The 20140-nt window shown below is 32.5% G+C and overlaps 2 protein-coding genes across 3 annotated transcripts in view; one reads left to right on the top strand and one right to left on the bottom strand.

Moving 5' to 3' along the window:
- The window catches only part of LOC140057082 (enoyl-CoA delta isomerase 2-like), a 442575-nt gene that overhangs the window by 372248 nt on the left and 50187 nt on the right, over window positions 1–20140 (top strand). The gene's annotated exons all lie outside the window — the stretch shown is intronic.
- On the bottom strand, window positions 5659–18708 carry LOC140056166 (neuralized-like protein 2). 2 transcript variants are annotated; one of them, XM_072101454.1, is made up of 4 exons: window positions 18100–18708; window positions 15967–16074; window positions 10430–11323; window positions 5659–8555 (listed from the first exon to the last, which is right to left on the bottom strand). In XM_072101454.1, exons 3-4 carry the CDS (start codon window positions 11223–11225, stop codon window positions 8443–8445), a joined length of 909 nt encoding a protein of 302 aa, XP_071957555.1. In that variant the 5' UTR covers window positions 11226–11323; window positions 15967–16074; window positions 18100–18708; the 3' UTR covers window positions 5659–8442. The 2 variants fall into 2 exon arrangements, with proteins under 2 accessions (XP_071957555.1, XP_071957554.1); XM_072101453.1 differs by lacking the exons at window positions 15967–16074; window positions 18100–18708 and adding an exon at window positions 12498–12731.

The following is a 20140-nucleotide window of genomic DNA, read 5'->3' as shown; positions in this document are numbered from 1 at the left end:
GATTACTGCACATTGTTTTACTTTAACTGAAACAAAGTCAAATTTTTAATTGTTACTGTACTAACATTAGACAGTGATATCTGATAAAAGGCAACATTAATTAATATTAATAATACTGAACCAAATTAAATATCGTTACTTATCCACAATGGATCGACTACTGTATTGATTATTGCACATTATTTACTAACTAACATAAGAAAGTGATATCTGATAAAACGCAACAAACTGAATCGAATTAAATATCGTTACTTATCCATAATGGATCGACTACTGTAATTGATTACTGCACATTATTTTACTATAACTGCCCTAGTCAAATATAAAATTGTTACTGTACTAACATTAGACAGTGATATCTGATAAAATGCAACATACTCAGGACCAAATTAAATATCGTTACTTATCCATAATGGATCGACTACTGTATCGATTATTGCACATTATTTTACTATAACTGCCCAAGTCAAATTTAAAATTGTTACTGTACTAACATTATACAGTAATATCTGATAAAATGCCTACTCAGGACCAAATTAAATATCGTTACTTATCCATAATGGATCGACTACTGTATCGATTATTGCACATTATTTTACTATAACTGCCTAAGTCAAATTTAAAATTGTTACTGTACTAACATTGGGCCTATACAGTGATATCTGATAAAGGCAACATTAATAATACTGGACAAAATTAAATATCATTACTTATCCACAATGGATCGACTCTACTGTATTGATTATTGCACTAAACCCAGGTCGAATATTTTACATGCAGTGTAACTACCGACACACTGTAAAAGCACAATTGAGCAAAGACATCGAGGTTACTGGCTGTATGCATTAAATAACTGAATATTGTACATTCATCATATTCCATTGTTACTAGCTAAACAGAATACACGATATAATAAAACCAATAGGGGCTATTGGATTTCTTTTTACATGATTTGTGACAGCGTCATTTATAAATTTGATTATATCACACTGTAATGATACTGGATTTTACCGCAAAGGCAAGTCAATCCCATTTATATATTATTTAGTGAAGGACAAGAAACATGTTGCTGCATCGCGATCGCTTTGTGGTGACAGGATGGACAAACCCGCAGTCACTGCCTATGTATGCAAGATATATGGGTTTAAAAGCATGAACAGTATTAATGAGGCCAGGTACCAATCGCTTCGCAAAATGACAACTGGAAAGAAGAAATTCAAGAAGATCAACTGTTCGTCATTGCCACCATGTGAAATCACAATCACCCAGCATCTGTTGAGGGAAAATTATGTATTATGTGGAGACACGCTCATACTCCTCAGCCAACACAAAACCTACACCCATTAAACTATGATGGGTTGATAATGGTGATGGAAGGTATGTACCTAAATGGTTTGAAGGAAATGCTCTACCAGATACGTTGACTAGTGATCCACGCTCGGAACAAAGTGCTGAATCAAACACAGTTCTTGGTTTTATTATATCGTGTATTCTGTTCAGCTAGTAATGGAATATGAGGAATGTACAATATTTAGTAATTTAATGCATACAGCCAGTAACCTCGATGTCTTTGCTCAATTGTGCTTTTACAGTGTGTCGGTAGTTACACTGCATGTAAAATATTCGACTTGGGTTCAGTTAGAGATAAGTAACGATATTTAATTTGGTCCAGTGTTATTAGTGTAACAATTTTAAATTTGACTTGGGCAGTTATAGTAAAATAATGTGCAATAATTGATACAGTAGTCCGATCCATTATGGATAAGTAACGATATTTAATTTGGTCCGGAGTATGTTGCAGATATCACTGTCTAATGTTAGTACAGTAACAATTTTAAATTTGACTTGGGCAGTTATAGTAAAATAATGTGCAGTAATCAATACAGTAGTCGATCCATTATGGATAAGTAACGATATTTAATTCGATTCAGTTTGTTGCGTTTTATCAGATATCACTTTCTTATGTTAGTTGTAAAATAATGTCCAATAATCAATACAGTAGTTGATCCATTGTGGATAAGTAACGATATTTAATTTGGTTCAGTATTAATATTAATTAATGTTGCCTTTTATCAGATATCACTGTCTAATGTTAGTACAGTAACAATTAAAAGTTTGACTTTGGTTCAGTTAAAGTAAAACAATGTGCAGTAATCGATACAGTAGTCGATCCATTATGGACAAGTAACGATGTTTAAAATGTTGGCAGATTAAGTTTTTTGTTGGTTTTTATCAGTCTAATTCACATGAAAACGGTTACTTTTTTTAATTTAAATTGAGTTAAAAATACAGTAATAGTGTGCAATCGATAGTCTAATCTATACCTTACCAATTCTCTAAGTGATTATGTTGAATTCGAACTATTATTTACTTTACTATTATGTTATGTTATGTTAAAAAATGTTGCAAATTTAAATTTCGCTGCCTTCTTTCATATAGACATATCACTATAGTGTCTAGTGTGTAATTAAAACAATATTTAAATCGAGTTATAATTAATAATGTACAATAATAGGTACCGGTGTCGATCATTATGAGTGTAATTATTTAGTTTATCTGAAAAATATTCTTAAATTATATTATTTTGATCGAAATAATGATTTTGATATAAAATTGATTGTTCAAAATGTTACCCTAAAATACAAATCTGCTGTTGGTTATTTTAAGTGTTTTTGTTGGTGTTATTTATTATTCCAAAATAAAGATATATTTCAATTATAAAATAAAAGTCACTCGTTATCGTGAATGTGTTTGTATTATCGACATTGTTGATCACGAATGGAGCCTCGGGCATTTGAGCTGCTGTGTACCGGATAAAAAAATGATTCATACTTCATGGATAAACCCATTTTGGGCGAGTTCCTAAGAGTTTGATGTTTGATGATTTGGTACAGCAAACAACTGCTCTCTTTATTTATTTATTGTTTTATCATTCTGCTGTGTATTTATTGTCAGTCCGAGTCCGTATCACGTATTTCTAACTCAGCTGAACGCCATAAGACGACATACGCGCCGAGTATATAGCCGAATAGGGGGAAACTGCGGACTTTTAGGGCTGCTGTCTGAGCTTATGTACAGGATAAAGTTGCTGTCATTGGTGTTTTTGTCATCCCCAATATGTACTGCTGCCATCAAAAAAAGATTCAACCTTGTATCGCTTCACATGAACAAACCCATTTGGGCGTGGCCCTAAAATGTTGCTGTTTGATAAAGTTGCTGTCATTGGTGATGTTATCATTAGTAGCCCACTGCGAATGATATCCAAAAAAGGTTATCCTTGTATCGCTTCACATGAATAAATGCATTTTTATCCCCCTATGTTATGATCCCCACATGCCCTATGTACAGGCTGTGACCCGGCAGCAATGTCGAATATTGCATCTCACCCTAATACGCACCTAACTACATCATCAAACCTTTTGTATCTTTTCACATGAATAAATCTTCCGGGCGCCCGGTCTTAATAAACGCTCTGAAAATGAAATGGGCAAGAAAATTACTGTGTAGAAAACACGTAAGATGGAACATCTTACCACTATACTATTTTAACAAATTTGGAAACGAACAACTACTTTTGAATATGTCAAATATCAATTTTTAAAATAACTTAGGTTTAAATAATATACAATCATTTTATCTTCTAAAGTGTTGAATTTAATAATACTAGATGGTACGCTCGCTTCGCTCGCGTACCATCTAGTTCGTGCCCACAGATGGTTCTCGAATACATAGTAATTTCAGCGTAAAAAAATGGCGATTTCAAATGTACGTACGGCAGGACTATAAAACATTGTCGTTTACAGAAACAAATAGACGCAATGATTTATGTAGTCAACCACAATTAGCACCTAGAAACTTGTCACAAAATGAGTTCAAATTTGTTATTTGGACTCATTTAAACAAACCCAATTTTGTATCTATTAGAGTTTAGGGTTTTGTATCTAACATTAGAGTTGAGCAGTGGGGATGAGGATAGGTACAAAGATTAAAAATGTTTTAATATATTCTTTATATTAAATTATTCTTTATATTTCTTTATTATCCACTCAGTAACGAAATATTTTTTTATAGGCCCATAAATAATATACCACTAAATAGAGTAAAACATTTCCGATTTAATACTTTATTAAAACTGTCACTGTCTCATGGTCGATTGAAATAGTAAAGTACCTTTAAAGACCACTAATACGTTTATATTTTAATTATTAATTAATACGAATGTTGAGAAACAACTGACAGTATTAAAGTATTATATTATTATGTGTTTATAATCTAAAAGTAGGGGCTACCCACACTCACAGTGATAAAGTTTATTAGTATATTTGTTTAATATTATATCTAACAGTACCAACACACTTTTGATTCAAATGGCGATCAAACGTGGTTAATACCTATTTGCAGTATTGTATAGCATTACAATACTATTTTTGTTTATTCTCCAAGGGTCTATAAATTTACCTACTTGTGTTAAACCATGGAGGTATGCAAGTATGGTTAAACCAAATAATTTGGAATGTTCCATTCATCGCAAATCAATACATTTTTATAAACGTATATTAAATCTATCAAAATAGTATTTTTTAAAGAAAATCGGCCTGTCTTCAACATTATGATGCTGTACTCGAGCTGTTCAACCGGTTTTCAGCCATTAAAAACAATTATCGTAGCAGGAGATAGGAAAATGCGAAGCATCCTCGCATTATCGTCTGCGGGTATTTTTCAAGACGGACATCCATTAGACAGTGTATACCACGATCGAAAAACACCCCTATTTGGGGCAAATCGTTGAACCTAAATTCGTTTTAATCGTCAATAACTAATTATCGAACTCAATTTAATTAGTAAACAGGGTTACATCAGGTGGTTAAAATCAGTACCGAAAGTACGAACCAACTTTATATACCATCGGGTAAACATTCTAGAAATAACGCGCGATTTACCGAATTTTGCCCTTACGTAAATTTATATATAGATGAATAATGAAGGTACAATTAACAATTATGAAAAAGTAATAAAGCAAAACTTATGGGGTAATAATTATATTAAATATAGAAATAAACCACTATTCCTTAAGGACTGGATAGAAATTGGACATATAATTATTTTCAATCGTCTAATGAAACCTATAAAAATACTACGTATTAAGAAAAACTGGATAGCTGAATATGTTTCATTAACTGAGCTATTCCAAAGGAGTGGTTAAGTATAACTGAACATAATATGGCCGAGCGGTTAAGGCAGGGGCGCCGTTTACCGTACCTAAAGAGCCAACAACATCGGCAAGGGTTCGAGGCCGACTCGCTCCTTGTTCTGGTGGTGGAACAAGTCTTCTCGGATAAGGACTATAAACCGTAGGTCCAGTGTACACAGTTATAACCTGTGTGCAATTTAAAGAACCCAGTTCATTATTCGAAAAGAGTAGGGGGTTACCCCGGTGACCTGGTTCACAAAATAGCCCCTGTATCAGGGGGATTACCACCTATCTGATAGGACAGTGATTAATTCACTATTGGTAATCCTTGGCCACATTGCCTAAAGATATAAAATAAATAAAAAAATAATAAATAAATAAATATGAACCAATATATGAACGTGAATCTGGAATACAATATCAACAATATAATTAAGATGACAACAAAAATGTTTATTCTAACTTCGTTAATAATGTTTTTATTCTCCGAAAAGCATACTTAAATGGAATAAGAAGATATCAAGTGGTGTGATGTCTGGAAAAGAAAATTTGCCAAATTGAATTACACATTACTAAATAGAATTGTACCTACAAATCTAAAACTGTATAACTGGAACTGAAAATTAGTAACATATGTAACAATTGTGGAGTCATTGAAGACGAAAAACATATGTTTTATTATTGTAGATGTAATGTCCATCTTTCCTGTCTTATACCATCTCTTAATGTATTTAGGAATATTTTTTCTTCAACAGACATCATTGTTCCCACATTTTGATCAGCAAAATCGAGCTCCATCATTTCTTGCACCTTGCTTGGAGTGATGACTTCTTTGTACAGTGTGGATGTTAATTTGTAATGTCTTCTGAGAGTACCCGATGAGACACTGCCGGTGGTTTACATATACCCTATCCAAGAGCAGACCAATTGTCCATATGGATGATTTTCTATGGTGCGATTTGGTTGGTTAATGACTTGAGATGATCTCATTTAGCTGCTACATCCGGTGTTGGAATTTGTGTTCTTTTTTCTTCTTGCTGGTGGTATCTCATTTTAGAATATACAGTAGTTCCAATTTGTTGACTCTTCTCACTGTTAGAAGCATGCAGAGTTGACAATTTCAATTGTAGGCCTACATTTTCGCCTTTCAGTTGTAAATACTGTAATACTGTACCTTGTCAGAAACAAAACAGCTATACAGTATACTAATTTCTCTACGGTAGAATCCTTGCTTCTGATCCATACTGGTACTATCATATTGGTCACCGCAGACAAGAGTACATTTGTTGTCATGTGATGTTTTAGGTTGAGTATGCAGACAGATGCGCGACTTGACAGTCGCCTTACAGTCTGAATATAAACTTCTTTCTCATAGACCAAGGTATCACCAGGAAGGATTCACATTCATCTAAGCTGTGAACACGAATCTAGGTTAAGTTACTGTTGGCGTTTATTATTGCCGTTACACAATCAATTTGGTAATAGTCGCTGTTTCTAAAACGCAGTAGACAAACAACAATCAAACAGGTACGTTCGTTTTATTTTAGCTGCTGCACCACTGCTTACCGGTGAGCTACGACTCCACTGCTTGTATACTTCCTATGGTAAGCACTTCCTATCTACGTTCACACTGTTATACAATGGAACACTAGTTCAATCGTCCAACTGGTAAACATTAACTTACTAACCTAGATTTCGCGTCTCCGTAAACAACTTTACGGCTGACTAAGCCAACAACACCGCATGGTATTTAACAATACATTACTAACTTTACTGTAGCAACAATAGGTGTTAACATTGATATACTCTTTACTAATGTACAAAAAACTACCAAGTATTGTTTTGTACCACATTTTATTAACTTTACTTTAAATAAAGGGAGTACTGTAATTCAAAAAACGTTCTCAGTTTGATTTAAACGATAACTTTTCGCATTAGTAACAATTCGAGTAAATAAATCAAATTTATTATGATGTTTTGTGATGTTTTTTGTTGTTTTGGGGTAGGGTTTGCGATCATAACAGTTTAAAAGCTTATCCTATCCGTGTAACAGCCAGAAAATGTCTGGGGGAAGTATACCGCACACGTAAAAAAGGTCGCATGCGTGGGAATTAAACTTTTACCAAGTATCCATAAAAATAAATTTTTGTTTTTAATCTATGGACAATCATATTAAAAGTAATAAAATTGCGCACAAGTTACGTTACGCAACTCGGACATCATTAAAAAATAGGAGGTGCACAACTTCATGTAAATGGCGATATGTTGACTTATGAAATGTTATGTTCACACATTTTCGAGAAACATGACGCAAAATAAAAAAAATTAAAAACAATCACAAGGAGTTATCAATTTAGTTTTACTATGAAAATGATTTTAATAAATATATCATTGTGAATGAATAAATGAAATGTACACAAAACTATGTTATTTATTAAAAATAACAATAATTCAAAGGTTTTCTAATTTACATAAAAAGAGCTTTCGATTGGGAGGGTAGAGGAAGGATATTGTATTTTTTTTTTAATTGCATGCTAGTATACACCCTTTTGTTAAAGATATATTGTCCCCCTAAAAAAATATTTTTTTACATTTTTTTGTTGAATATGTTATTTTAATGTCACATAATAGTTATTCACTCTCACAAAAAATTGGGTCTGAAAAAAATTTATTTACCTGAGAAAAATGTAATTTAAAGCAAAAAAATGGTCAAATTGTCTGGAAGACAATGAGTTTTTGGGTAATTTAACTGTTTATTTTGTCATTTTATAGGTGAAATAATTTTTTCCCCCCGTTTTTTTTTCTTATGGAAGTGAACAACTTCATTAAAACTGCAAAATGGCCTATTCAAAGTCCGATTTTAAAAATCTTTATTTTTCATGATTTTGGGGGACAATACATCTTTAATTATCAAAACTTAATTAAATGTTTGGTCTAAGAACCAAGCAATGCATACATCAAGTTTTTTTTATTCTTACAGAAATCATTTCCTAGAAAAAAAACAAGCATTATTAAAGCTTCTTTAAAAAAAAAAATTGAAAATGAAGGAAAACAGAGGGTATTCTTTCTAAGGGCATTTTTTGACAGCTAAAATGAAATGAAAAATCTTTTAATTAATTTAAGATTAAAATTATAGAGCTTTTCAGTTTAAAGAATCCTGGATCCTTCTCTGAAGATACCACATCACTGAATTAAATAAAGTACTCAACTAACAGTAAGTTGTAGTTTGGCTTGATAAGATATTTTCTGTGTTATTCAAACTTCAAAAAGTATTTAAGCTTGGCAGGCAATGGCAATCCTCCAATTGCAGAAGAAGTTATCTGCGATATGATGACATCACGGCATAATTCTTGTAATGAAGGCACTGAAATAAAACACAAAAGTGAGATCAGAGTAGCATGAGGATTGGATCCTAAGCAGTGGTTGTAAAACTACCCTACTCAGACATAATTGTGTGAGAACGTACAGCCTGTATGTATGAGAGGTGGTCATTTTTAATCTGGAGGCTAGGTTTTGGGTTTAATTACCGTTTTCAATGTACTTAGTATAAACTACAAAATTACGTCAGAGTGGGGCAAACATCTGACCAATTACTCAACTCCCCAACACAAAGCTACTCCACAGTAGTTAAATAAATACATATATATATCCAATCTGCAGACAGTACTGTTTCGATCTTATTAGATCTCGTCAGTGCAGCTCAGGTTTCAAAATGAAGTTTACCGCAGAACTGGCACAATATATAGGCTGAGCCAGTTATGCAGGACATGGTACACTGATCATATATATATATATAGATTTACATATTTTGTTTGTAAGAAGAATTTTTGATTGTAAGAGTTATTGTGAAGCTGTTTATAGTGTACTGTATACTGAAATCTTGTTAGAAGTTGATTGATCTATGTGAACAACAGAGTGGAATATTGTAGTAAGTTGCCTCTGTGTTTAGTATCAACCATTAAATTATTGCTTTTGCACCCTGAGAGAAAGAGGTTTAATTCAGTTATTGTAATTCAGTAACATTTCTTGTTATAGTATGAAGTGGAAAATAAGTATGTAAAAAATATCTAAAATCTGCAGAATGGAGGAAGGTTTGTTATAGACCAGTATAAAGTTGCCTGTAGGAGCATCAAGTAAACTACCTACTACTTTTAGCATTTAATAAGCAAACGCACAAACAATTGGATAAACTATTGTTTTGATTAATATTATAGGAATGAAATAGATTTAAAGCTTCAACATCATTTGCATTTTACTGCCTGATAATTATATTGCATGAAATTAAACGTCCATGGTAATTGTTGTGGAGCTATGTTATTCTGTTTTAAACGTTAGTATGGTAATGGTTTCAAAAAGTGTAACATGCAAGTCAACCTAAACTAATTTTATTATCTATTTGGAAGAAAATTTAAGATAAAAAAATGGTTGGTTGAAATGAAAGAGATGAACAAACAAACTTCGCCCACTGGATCCCCACAAGGTCCCATTTTTTAGGAGCAAATTGAGTATCACACAACAAGCAAAGCATGCAAACGATGCTCCTACAACTGATTATGTTACATAATACATCAGGATGAACAAACATGCTTCATCATCTATCATCGAAATGACATCAAAGCCAGACCCAAATACAAAGTGCAATGTAACAATTATGGGAAGAAAATTACAGTTTAAAGTATATTTGAGTGTAAGTAAGAAGGGTTTTTGGATGTTAGAGTTATTGTGAAGCTATTTAAAATGTAAACCAGTTCTAGTTGTTTAAAAAACTTCGGTTTTATGAAAACTCGCTTTTGTTCTACTCGCCACCTATTGAAAATTTAGGTTTTCTCAAATGGGATTGTTGGGAGGGGCTTTCCTTAGTTAGTTGTTATTGTTCTGTAATTGTGTTACCATGCTTTCTTATCTTAATTGATTTGTTCTTTTCACACTATGGAAAACTCAACTCATGTTCAATAGATGGCTCAACAACAGACTAGATTTCTTAAAATCGCAACATGCATACTGTAAACTCCCTCATGATTAAGCAGAGTTGATTAACCAGAGAAAGGTCGAGAACAAAGTGTTGGTGTTTTTATTCAGTATCTTTTTTGTATCATCCAAAAGAAAATTCTACCTTCAATAACACAAAATAAATTTCCAGATGAACCTTTTCACTATGACAAATGACAAATGACAATGTTATATTGTGGGACAAGAATACAAATGTTTATGTTCCCTCTGTAGGGCCTCAGTACTTACTGTATGAAATCTGTAATATTCTGACTTGTTTTGTAACACCATACACATCAACAACTGGAAAAAATGGAGCAGATAAGTTAGCCCATTCCATTTTTGTACCACTACTTTCTTCACCGTTGATTATAAAATACATATAAGCACTATCGCCTTGAATGTTGTATGTAATTCCTATCCTACTGCCAACACAAATGGCAGAATATCTCCGATTTGATACTTTTCCATTCAATTCTATATCAATGGCAAACTCATCACGTACTAAATATCTCTTTGGAATTGTATTTTTGCCAACAATTAAAACATTTCCTAAGTTTTGTAAGAATTTGTTTGCATGTTTAGTATTTTTCACAACTTCAAATGGATTGTCCAATTCCGTTGGGTAGTCATCGGACCGAGTTGGGTATTTAGTAACTGCATGCATCCATGATTTTCCCATGTTTGTTAAATCAGGCATTGAGTATTGAGGTATGTATTCTAAGCCAGCTTCGTCATTATAAGATGGTGGTGCTCCAGCATGACGTGGTTGTGGTTGTAAAACAGGCTGCGCATCCTGCCACGACATTGCCTTGTTATGACATTTTAAATTTTCAGGATTATATTGTGTAAGCCCGCATCTTAAGTGTCCACTCCAACCAAGCTCTTGTGATTCAATCTCAAACAAGAACAAGTCACCTGACTTAAGAGGATGTTGTCCAAATGTTATTGCATTTGCAAAGCTAAACTTTCGTTTTGCTATTTGGCAGTCATCGGCAAGTACAATGTTATACCCATGATTTTTGTGAAATCTCATTTGAGGCATTATAGAAAATAAAATATCATGCTGCTTTCAACAAAATGATGGCAAATATAATTTTTTATATTTTATTTTAATCAACTGTCCTTTCTCTTCAGTACTGTCTGAAAAAAACAACAAAGCATGTTAAATAAATGATTTTTAAAATATTTAACTAAAATATTTTTATGGATCGATGTGAGAAATTAGACAGGTATGCGTGAGGTGGGTATACAAAAATCCGCCCTCAAGCGTCATACCTTTTATTTATATAACATTAAGTTTACGGTCAGTGTTACAATAAAAACTAAATTTGATTAACCCTAAATATAATAAGCCAGCGTGTCCATTCCTATACTTTATATCATCTAATTATTTTCCCAGATTGCATACTGTACTGATATTCTACATCCTTTTCTTTCAAAATTAGCAATGCAGTTGATTGAAAGACAAGTTACTAAAACCATATCTGAACTGCACCTCTGACAGCAGCTGTTTTCCCTTTTAAAAAGAACCCAAACTTTAGTGTGTGAAATCATCGACAAAACAATCATTTTTTATCCATGACCAAAATATGTTCCGAAACATTCTATAGGACCTACACGAGAGTTATAACTTTGTCTTTGGCAATGAGATGGTTTTAATTTGAGTATTTTTATTGTATTATTTAAATGTCTATTCAGACAAATAAATAAATTAACTGAAATCATATTTATGAGCTTTTTAATTAAAAATAAATCTAAAAATAACAAAAAATACAATAGGCCCTAGCGCACCATAAACAAATTATTTTAAGCGACCAATATCAAATGCAACAGATATAAAAAGCATATCTAGCCTAGTGGTGCGTCATACAAAATACCAGATGTTGATTTTATAGCGACTAAAAATAAAATGCGGCTGATTTCAAGCGCAACCAATTCAATTGCCACTGCACTAACCTAGCACGGCACAGATGGAGGAGGATGCTACTACTAGTTAGTTAGATGGGTTCAGAGGAGGCCTAAACTATTAAGCCTACTATAATACTATCTACTAGGCCCTAATACTCAGTAGAGTAGGCTTATCCTAACTAATAGGCCCAGCTAGTAGAAGACTCTAGTAGGCGTAGACTAGAGACCTCTATCTACTGCCTACCTAAATTATTAAGAGGCCTAGAGGGAGTAGGGTTTAGCCTAGCTAGGCTAGGCGGATGGGACTAAGTAAGGCTAGGCCTAGGCCCTATTAGTATTATTATTATTGTTATACTTGGCTAGGCTAGGCCTACCCTACTACTAGCCTAGGCACCGCTAGGTTTACCTGTAAAATTTGTAGGAATTTTTAGATGTTAAAGTAGGCCTAAGGGCCTATCCCAAAAAATAATGTTATATTAGCAAACAGAACTGAGAGGTGTGGAAGAAAGAGAGCGATATCAAGGAGAGTTCGTAGAATAGGCTAGGCCTCTTCTATTCGCCATTTTTTTCTGTGTTGATATAATTATAGAGGATCGAGGAGGGAGGTATATTCCAGAGCGTCATTCTGACGATCGATTAGAGCATTCTCTACTTCTACGGAGCGCCATTCATGCCTTTATTTACTTCCTAAATAGAAATAGTACTACGGTAACTGGTCCAGTGGACCAAATTTAGCACCGGTGGAGCACAGTGATATAAAATAGAAATAAGTCACAATCTTTGGTATATTCAAAGAACTATTAGTTCTTTGGTATATTCCAAAGATTTTATATAGCCGAAGGCTAGATATCAAAGAACAATGTTATTGCAGTTCAAAAAGTGATTCTCCATCATGGAGGAGAGGAAACAACCAACAAGATGGCGGCAGCAATCAACCAATCAGATATATGCCCTTCGCAGTACGCACTGCTATATGCCTGTGTTGAGCCTATCTGTGTGAGAACGATACGCAACGCAGCGTGTTAAGCATATAACGCGAACGCATTCTATGATCCTCGTATACAAGAAATTATTAATTCCACATTGCGATTAATTAATATGAAAATTTCACTAATGAATAATGTTTTTAAACACATTTACGGCCGCCATCTTGTTGGTTCCCCCTGATCCTGTTGGAATCACTTTTCAGTCTGGAGTACGCCCTCTAGCCTCCGGCTTTACCTCATTTGTATATTCTCAGAGAGCGTTTGTGACAGTGATGTAAGCCGAAGGCGCTAGCAAAGGCATATTCCCACAGACGTTTTTCATAATGCTTGCGCACGCGCAGATCAATTTCTTTACAAAAAAGTGGGAGGAAATGTTGGGAACATGCTTAAATATTTATTGAATACGTACGTACGTGTTAATAGTATGTACTTACGTAATAATAATACGTCGTATTATTAACTACGTATATGATTTTAAATTTTAACTACGTACGTAATAGTAAAGCAAATTTAGATAGAGATAGGCCGCTAGCTGCATGCTTAGCCGATAATTCTAAATATGGATAAAGATCATCTTGTACGTCTCTACTTTGATTTAGGGTTTAGACAAAATAATATAATAATAAGAGGGCAAAAAACTGAGGAATTGAATTCATGATGAAATACACGGTTAATTTCAATATGTATTTAAATTATTGTAATATGTTACTACTGATACTGTACTGTTTCAAAGAATTTAGCATCCCTACCACCAGCCGTGTCATAATGGGCATATTTTGTCAAACCAGTTTAATTTTATTTTCGAAATTGAACATGATTTTCACCAATAAATGCATTAAATATGTGGATTCCGCAGAGCTAATTTACTATCAAGTTTACAATGGTTGGTTGGAGGAGTATGACAAAACCATGCATTGTTTATGGTCAGTACAGGCTTTATTTATTTTTTTTTAAATAGTGTGCTCATTAATGTTTTACATTTATCTTTAAAAATGACCTTTTTTGAAAACACCTCACAAAGAAAAGGTTTTTTTTAATGAAATAAGTTCTCTTTATTTATACGCTGCCCTCAGCAATACACAAAATAATAAAATAACAATTAGTAAAATATTTAATTGCCTGCCATCAATGTGATAGATTATGATTAGTTATGAATATACTTTTACTTATCTGTTGCACCTTTTTTTAATAGTGTGCTCATTAATGTTTTAGATTTATCTTAAAAAATGACATTTTTTGAAAACACCTCGCAAAGAAAAGGTTTTTTTATGAAATAAGTTCTCTTTATTTATATGCTGCCCTCAGCAATAATATGGTGGGCGGTAAATATTTATATATTATAATATTAAGTGTAGTCTTTCTATGTCTCTCCATGCAGCAGTTAAGTATTGTTTACAGTGGAAATTCTAAATAAAGGTCATCAAGTAAAATATGATGTTGGTATTCGATTGTACCACTTTTAAAATTCTCCCAAAATGTGTCATAACCACAATACAATAAATCAATTTTTAGTAAGTTAAAATGTGTATCTCTAATACAATTTTAAGGTTTGAACATTCAAGTAGAAAATGGTCTGTTAGTTTCAATTAACTGATTGTTGCATAGCTTGCAAAAACCAGTCTCATTTTCTGACCATGTATTTTTTCTATCTTCTAAATCAAGAGAGTTAGACCTCGCTTTAAACTTTAAACTAATGGAATCAAAATTCACCATATCAAACATGTATGTCTCTGCTTTAGGTTCATGTTTATATTTCAAATATTCGAAGAGGGTTGACTTTGTTTTTGCACCTTCTAACCATATTCCTTGATATTTTCTAGAGAGTTTGCATGTGTAAAACTCTTAAACCACTGACTTTCCGGATTTAAATTAAACTTATTTCCTAATTCAAATTTTCATATTTTAAATCAAATAAATCTTTGATATGGTTAATCCACTTCCATTTCACCTTATCTTCTACATCCATTATAGATTTACATAGGAGTTTTTGCCACCTTTGGTCGTCCATATTTTTAATTCTGTTAAAGTAGGACATCCTAAATTTATTTTGAATGGTGTAGAGTGTCTCCCATCCTAGGTCACCAATCAATGCCGCTTTCGCGACGTTTCTTGGTGCCTTCAAAATAATTCTAGCCATTTGGTATTGTAAATTTTCTAACTTATTTAGTGAACCTTTAGAGTTACATAACCATATTGCAGAGGCGTAATTAATTGTTGGTAGTCCTATTGTTCTCCATAACAGATCACCATAGTATACCCTATTGAAATAATTCTGATTTTTTATAATAGAGGTAATATAGGCTATTATCCTATTTCCCTTTTTGATTACTTCATTGATATTGTCTGAATCTGTATACGAACATGATATTATTACACCAAGATATTTATACCTTTCTATTTCTGTGATATAATGATTACCAAGGCTCCATGTTCTATGTGGATTAACTCTTTGCCCTGTGACCAGCACATTTGATTTGTCAAAATTAAACTCTAATTTCCATGTTTGTGAATAATCGCTTGCTACTTTAAGTAGTTTCACAAGTTCAGACTCATTGTCACCGATTAAAAAAAAAACCACGTCATCAGCAAAGAATAGTGCACCTATTTGTGTGCCATAAATTTGAACCCCTAGTTTATGACTTTTGATTAGGTTATTTAGTTTGTTAATATAAATAGAAAAAAGAACTGTTGACAATAAACAGCCTTGTTTCACTCCTTCATTAATGCTAAACTTATCAGATTCTAACATCATCGTACATATTTCTAATCTTAGTAAGTTAAGGAGTTTACCACGGATACCAATTCTTTTGGCAGCGGTAATTAACCCTTGTCGCCAGACTGAATCAAAGGCTTTTTTAAAGTCCAAAAAGGCCAGAAATGTTTTCTTACCCTCAGCACGCCTTGTTGCGATAATGCTTTTCAAGACAAAAATGTGGTCTTCACATCTTCTGTCTGTCCGAAAGCCCCCTTGGACTTCACCAAGGATGTCATTTTCTTCTAAAAATTGAGAATATTATATGCAATAATTTGAATAAAATTTTTAGAAACACATGACTTAAGTGTGATACCTCGGTTGTTGTTGAGATCACGTCGATCTCCTTTTTTTAATATTGGGATAATTATCCCTTCATTCCATTCATTTGGTATAGTTTCAGTTTGTATAATTCTGGTAAACAATTTTTGGAGTGATAATGTGATTAGATTACCTCCGTTTTTTAACATTTCGTTTGTTATAGAGTCAATACCTGGACTTTTGTTATTTTTTGCCTTTGATATAGCATAAGAGACATCATCAAATGAAATATTTACATCATCTAAAATATGATCACACTGAATATCATTACTGTTACTATTATTATTATCATGGGAAGAGTGGAGAATATCGTTACTATTAGTTGTATTAAATTTTGCAATATTGCCGAAGTTTAATTTCAGCGAATTTTTCATATCTTCATGGTCTGAAGAATATCTTGAAGTTCCTGGTATTAGGATAGAATCAACATTTTGTTTCTGTCGTTTGCCTTTGAGTTCATTCCAAAATTCCTTAGATTGAGGTCCTCCTTTATCCATAATTTTTTAGCAATTTGATATTTTCTTTTGCATAATTTTGCGTTTAAAAAGTGATTTACAGAATTTCCGCTTCTCTTGGTATGTTTCCCATAGAGAATTACAATAATTGATATCAAAATCAATATTATGTTTATTCTTAGAATATAATCTATGTGCTCGACACGATTGTCTTCGTTGATTTATCGCATATTTTGTTTCTTTATCAAACCATATCTTTTTGTTTGATCTCGTTTTCTTATAGCCAATTATATTCTCTGCAACTAGCGTTTTTCCACTCTACCCAAGCATCGTTCGCATCTAAACGACTAGGATCCCAATCCTTAAAGTCATTGCTAATTGAACTACTAAACTCACTCCAATCTTTAGGGATATTCCAATGTTTTGTGTTAGTTTTTGTCACCTTACTGGTTTTACAAATATTATTCTCTATTAGTGTGATTACAAGCATGTTATGATCACTTCCATAATTATACAGTCCAAATTCATCAATAAACAATTCTTTTGTTACTACATAGGTTTCTTGTGAAACAATGGCGTAATCTAGTATGCTGGCTAGGTTCTTTTGTACCCAAGTTAAAGTACCAGCACATTTGTCAGAGGCGTTAAGCATAGTTAATTCTCCATTATTACAAAGGTCAATTAACCCTTGACCATTATAATTAGTAATAGGATCTCCGCTTTAATCATGTTACCTACTTTACCATTAAAATCTCCAAGGATAATGAGTTTGGCATCTTCATTATTATCTTTAATTATAAAAATTTCCGAAAGCAGAGCTGTATACAATTCATCAGTTAGGCATTTATCAGACCCTTTACATGGGAAGTAACAAACTGCAACATGGTATATAAAGTCTGTGTTACCTCCAAATTGTACCTTTGTCCAACACCTTTCTAAGTCATCTGATTGTGAATTTAAAAGATCATTTTCCAAAATTGTAATATTTTTATTTATAAGCAATCCAATTCCCCCTTGTGATTTTTTGGCACCTTTTTGTCTGTTTTTTCCAATCCAATTGTAATTTCTATGACTTCATCATTATTTAGAAAAGTTTCAACCATTCCAAAGATATCCACATTTTGTTGTTGGATGATATAACTTTTATTTCCTTTTTCTTACTTTTATATCCTCTAATATTATGAAAGGCAATTTTGATGTTTGAATTCAATTTTGAAGATTTCTTTTTCCCTCTTCTAACTCTTTTTCGTTTTATGGGTGAACTATTGGGTTCTTATTTACATAACTATCATCATAATATTGTTTCTCATTATTTACAGAGGTAACATGATTATGAGGTTGAACCATATTTGCATTGTCAGTACAAGAGAAACAATCAGTACATTCATCAAACAATAAATCAAAATTAAAAGAATGGTTAATAACATAAGAATTAGTTAGTTTATATTTGTAGATTATCATCATTTACACTTAAGTTAGTATTAGTATCTTTACCGCTCAGATGGCTTCCCATGGTGGGTACGGCATCATCTTCTTTGCCAAATTCCTAATGTTGTCTACATACGTTATGATTCTCCTTGTGGCCTTGTTGCTTGCAGGATCAGCATCTGATTGGCTGTCCATGCTTACAGTCCTTCATGATTCGTTTCTCCACAAAAGTAACATCTTGTTGTTTTCTTTCTGTTTGTGATTGGTGTAAACAGGGTTGAAATTCCTTCTTACCTTGATGAGTTTTCCTGATTTCAATTATTTGGTGAATATCGTTGATGTTATTGATAAGACGCTTGGTTCCCTGAGTACTTAGATGTAGTTTACTTCTGTTTAAAGTAGATGTTTCGCATTTATTGTTTGAAAGTTTAAAAGACAAGTGAGTTAATCCAACACATTGTGGATGATAAGCACCATGGAATAACCATGGAGGTTTATACCTCCATGGCATAACGAGCACTCAATTGGTTTTCCTTTGTAAGATTTTATAGTACAATTTTTGGTACAGGTTACAGGTTGTAAACAGCATAATAATAATAATAAATTAGTAAAAATATTTTATTAACTGTCATCATTGTGATGAGTCGTAGGAACAATCAATAATATTACATTATATTAAAATCAATGCAATTTCACATTCATCTTGTGTATCTGCCATTGTAATTATATGTGATTGGATGTTATTTTATTTGCTAAATAAAGGCCTTCTTTATCTTGTAATATGTTAAGCTGTTTGAAATAATCCCATTTAACTGGCTGGTTTCAATTTTCTCCATAAGGAATTGTGAATTGCTTCCAATCTGCCCTGAAATTGAATAAGATACGGATTTAAACAAGAAATATTTCTTACAAAAAACGCTGATCGCTTGTTGACAGTTTTAAAGATATTTTGTCACCCTGAAAAATATTTTTTAATTCAAATTTGTTTTTGAATGTGTCATTTTATTGACACATAATATTTATTCACGTTAACCAAACAATTATTTACCAGAAAAAATGTAATTCAAAGCAAAAAATACTTAAATTGTCTGTCGGACAATGGTTTGGGTAATAATTAAACGTTTCTTTTCTCTTTTTATACGTGAATAAATATTATATTTTTGTTACAGAAGTGAATAACTTTTTTATTTGAAGTCAAATACAACAAGAATTTATACTTTGATGTCATAATTGTGCAATTGAAATTGAAAAATAAAACATTCTGAATCTGTAGATGATGTGCTTATTAAATAATTTAAATAAAAATGATGTCTAAATAATATTACTAGTATTATACTAAACAGACTCAATTTCTGTCAGTTTAGTTTATTTTATTGCTAAGGTCAAGTCTGGGGGTCACTTCATCAAATTGTATCCTATTACAAACAAAAACTTTACTGTTTTGATAATGGGACACGTTGTACTCATCATACCAGAAATAATGTTTTGATTATTTGAGAGTAAATTATTATAATATTGGCTTAGGTTGACAGCAAGAACAAAGTCATTATTTATTGAACAAGATTTTACAGATTACTGTCTACATGCATCTGTATAATACTGTATTATCAGCAAATTTGTTCATAGACTCTCTTCTCCCAGACGTGCTTTGGGATTTGTAATTGTAGCATGACCTGTCCTAGTTTACAAATTATCAAAAACGTCGGCCTCTAGAACTATAAATGCTGCTTGCTTATAGCTTCTGAATGAGTAGTCCTCTTGGGGTGTAGCTGGCTAAAGCAGCAGCGTGAAAATCATTAGAGAATGTGTTTTAATTGTATGTTTTACTGCAAACTGTGTTTGTTGATAGAAAAAGTATGATTAGTATTAAAACACATTAAATATCAAAATGGAATGCACAGTGAGTGAATGTAAAATCTCGAAAGTGAATGAAATAACATTAGCCACCCCATTATGTTTGTTTGTTTTAATCCTTGATATTTCCTTTTTTTTTAATTTTAGGTTTAATGTGCTAAACAAACAATCTACTACTTGTGTTTCGAAGCAATTTTAACATATAGGGCAAACATCAAATATCACATGGACCATATAAACACAAGTACAGTAG

The sequence above is a fragment of the Antedon mediterranea genome, chromosome 8, assembly GCF_964355755.1.
Source record: "Antedon mediterranea chromosome 8, ecAntMedi1.1, whole genome shotgun sequence".
In the NCBI taxonomy this organism is placed as follows: Eukaryota; Metazoa; Echinodermata; class Crinoidea; order Comatulida; family Antedonidae; genus Antedon; species Antedon mediterranea.
This window is presented reverse-complemented; position numbering and strand designations above follow the sequence as displayed.

Excerpts from the sequence above, each read along its gene's own strand:
- LOC140056166 (XM_072101454.1), bottom strand. The coding sequence starts at position 11,225 with ATGCCTCAAATGAGATTTCACAAAAATCATGGGTATAACATTGTACTT. Across the intron at positions 8,556-10,429 it reads AATATTACAGATTTCATACA|TGCCTTCATTACAAGAATTA; the intron begins GTAAGTACTGAG and ends GTTTTATTTCAG.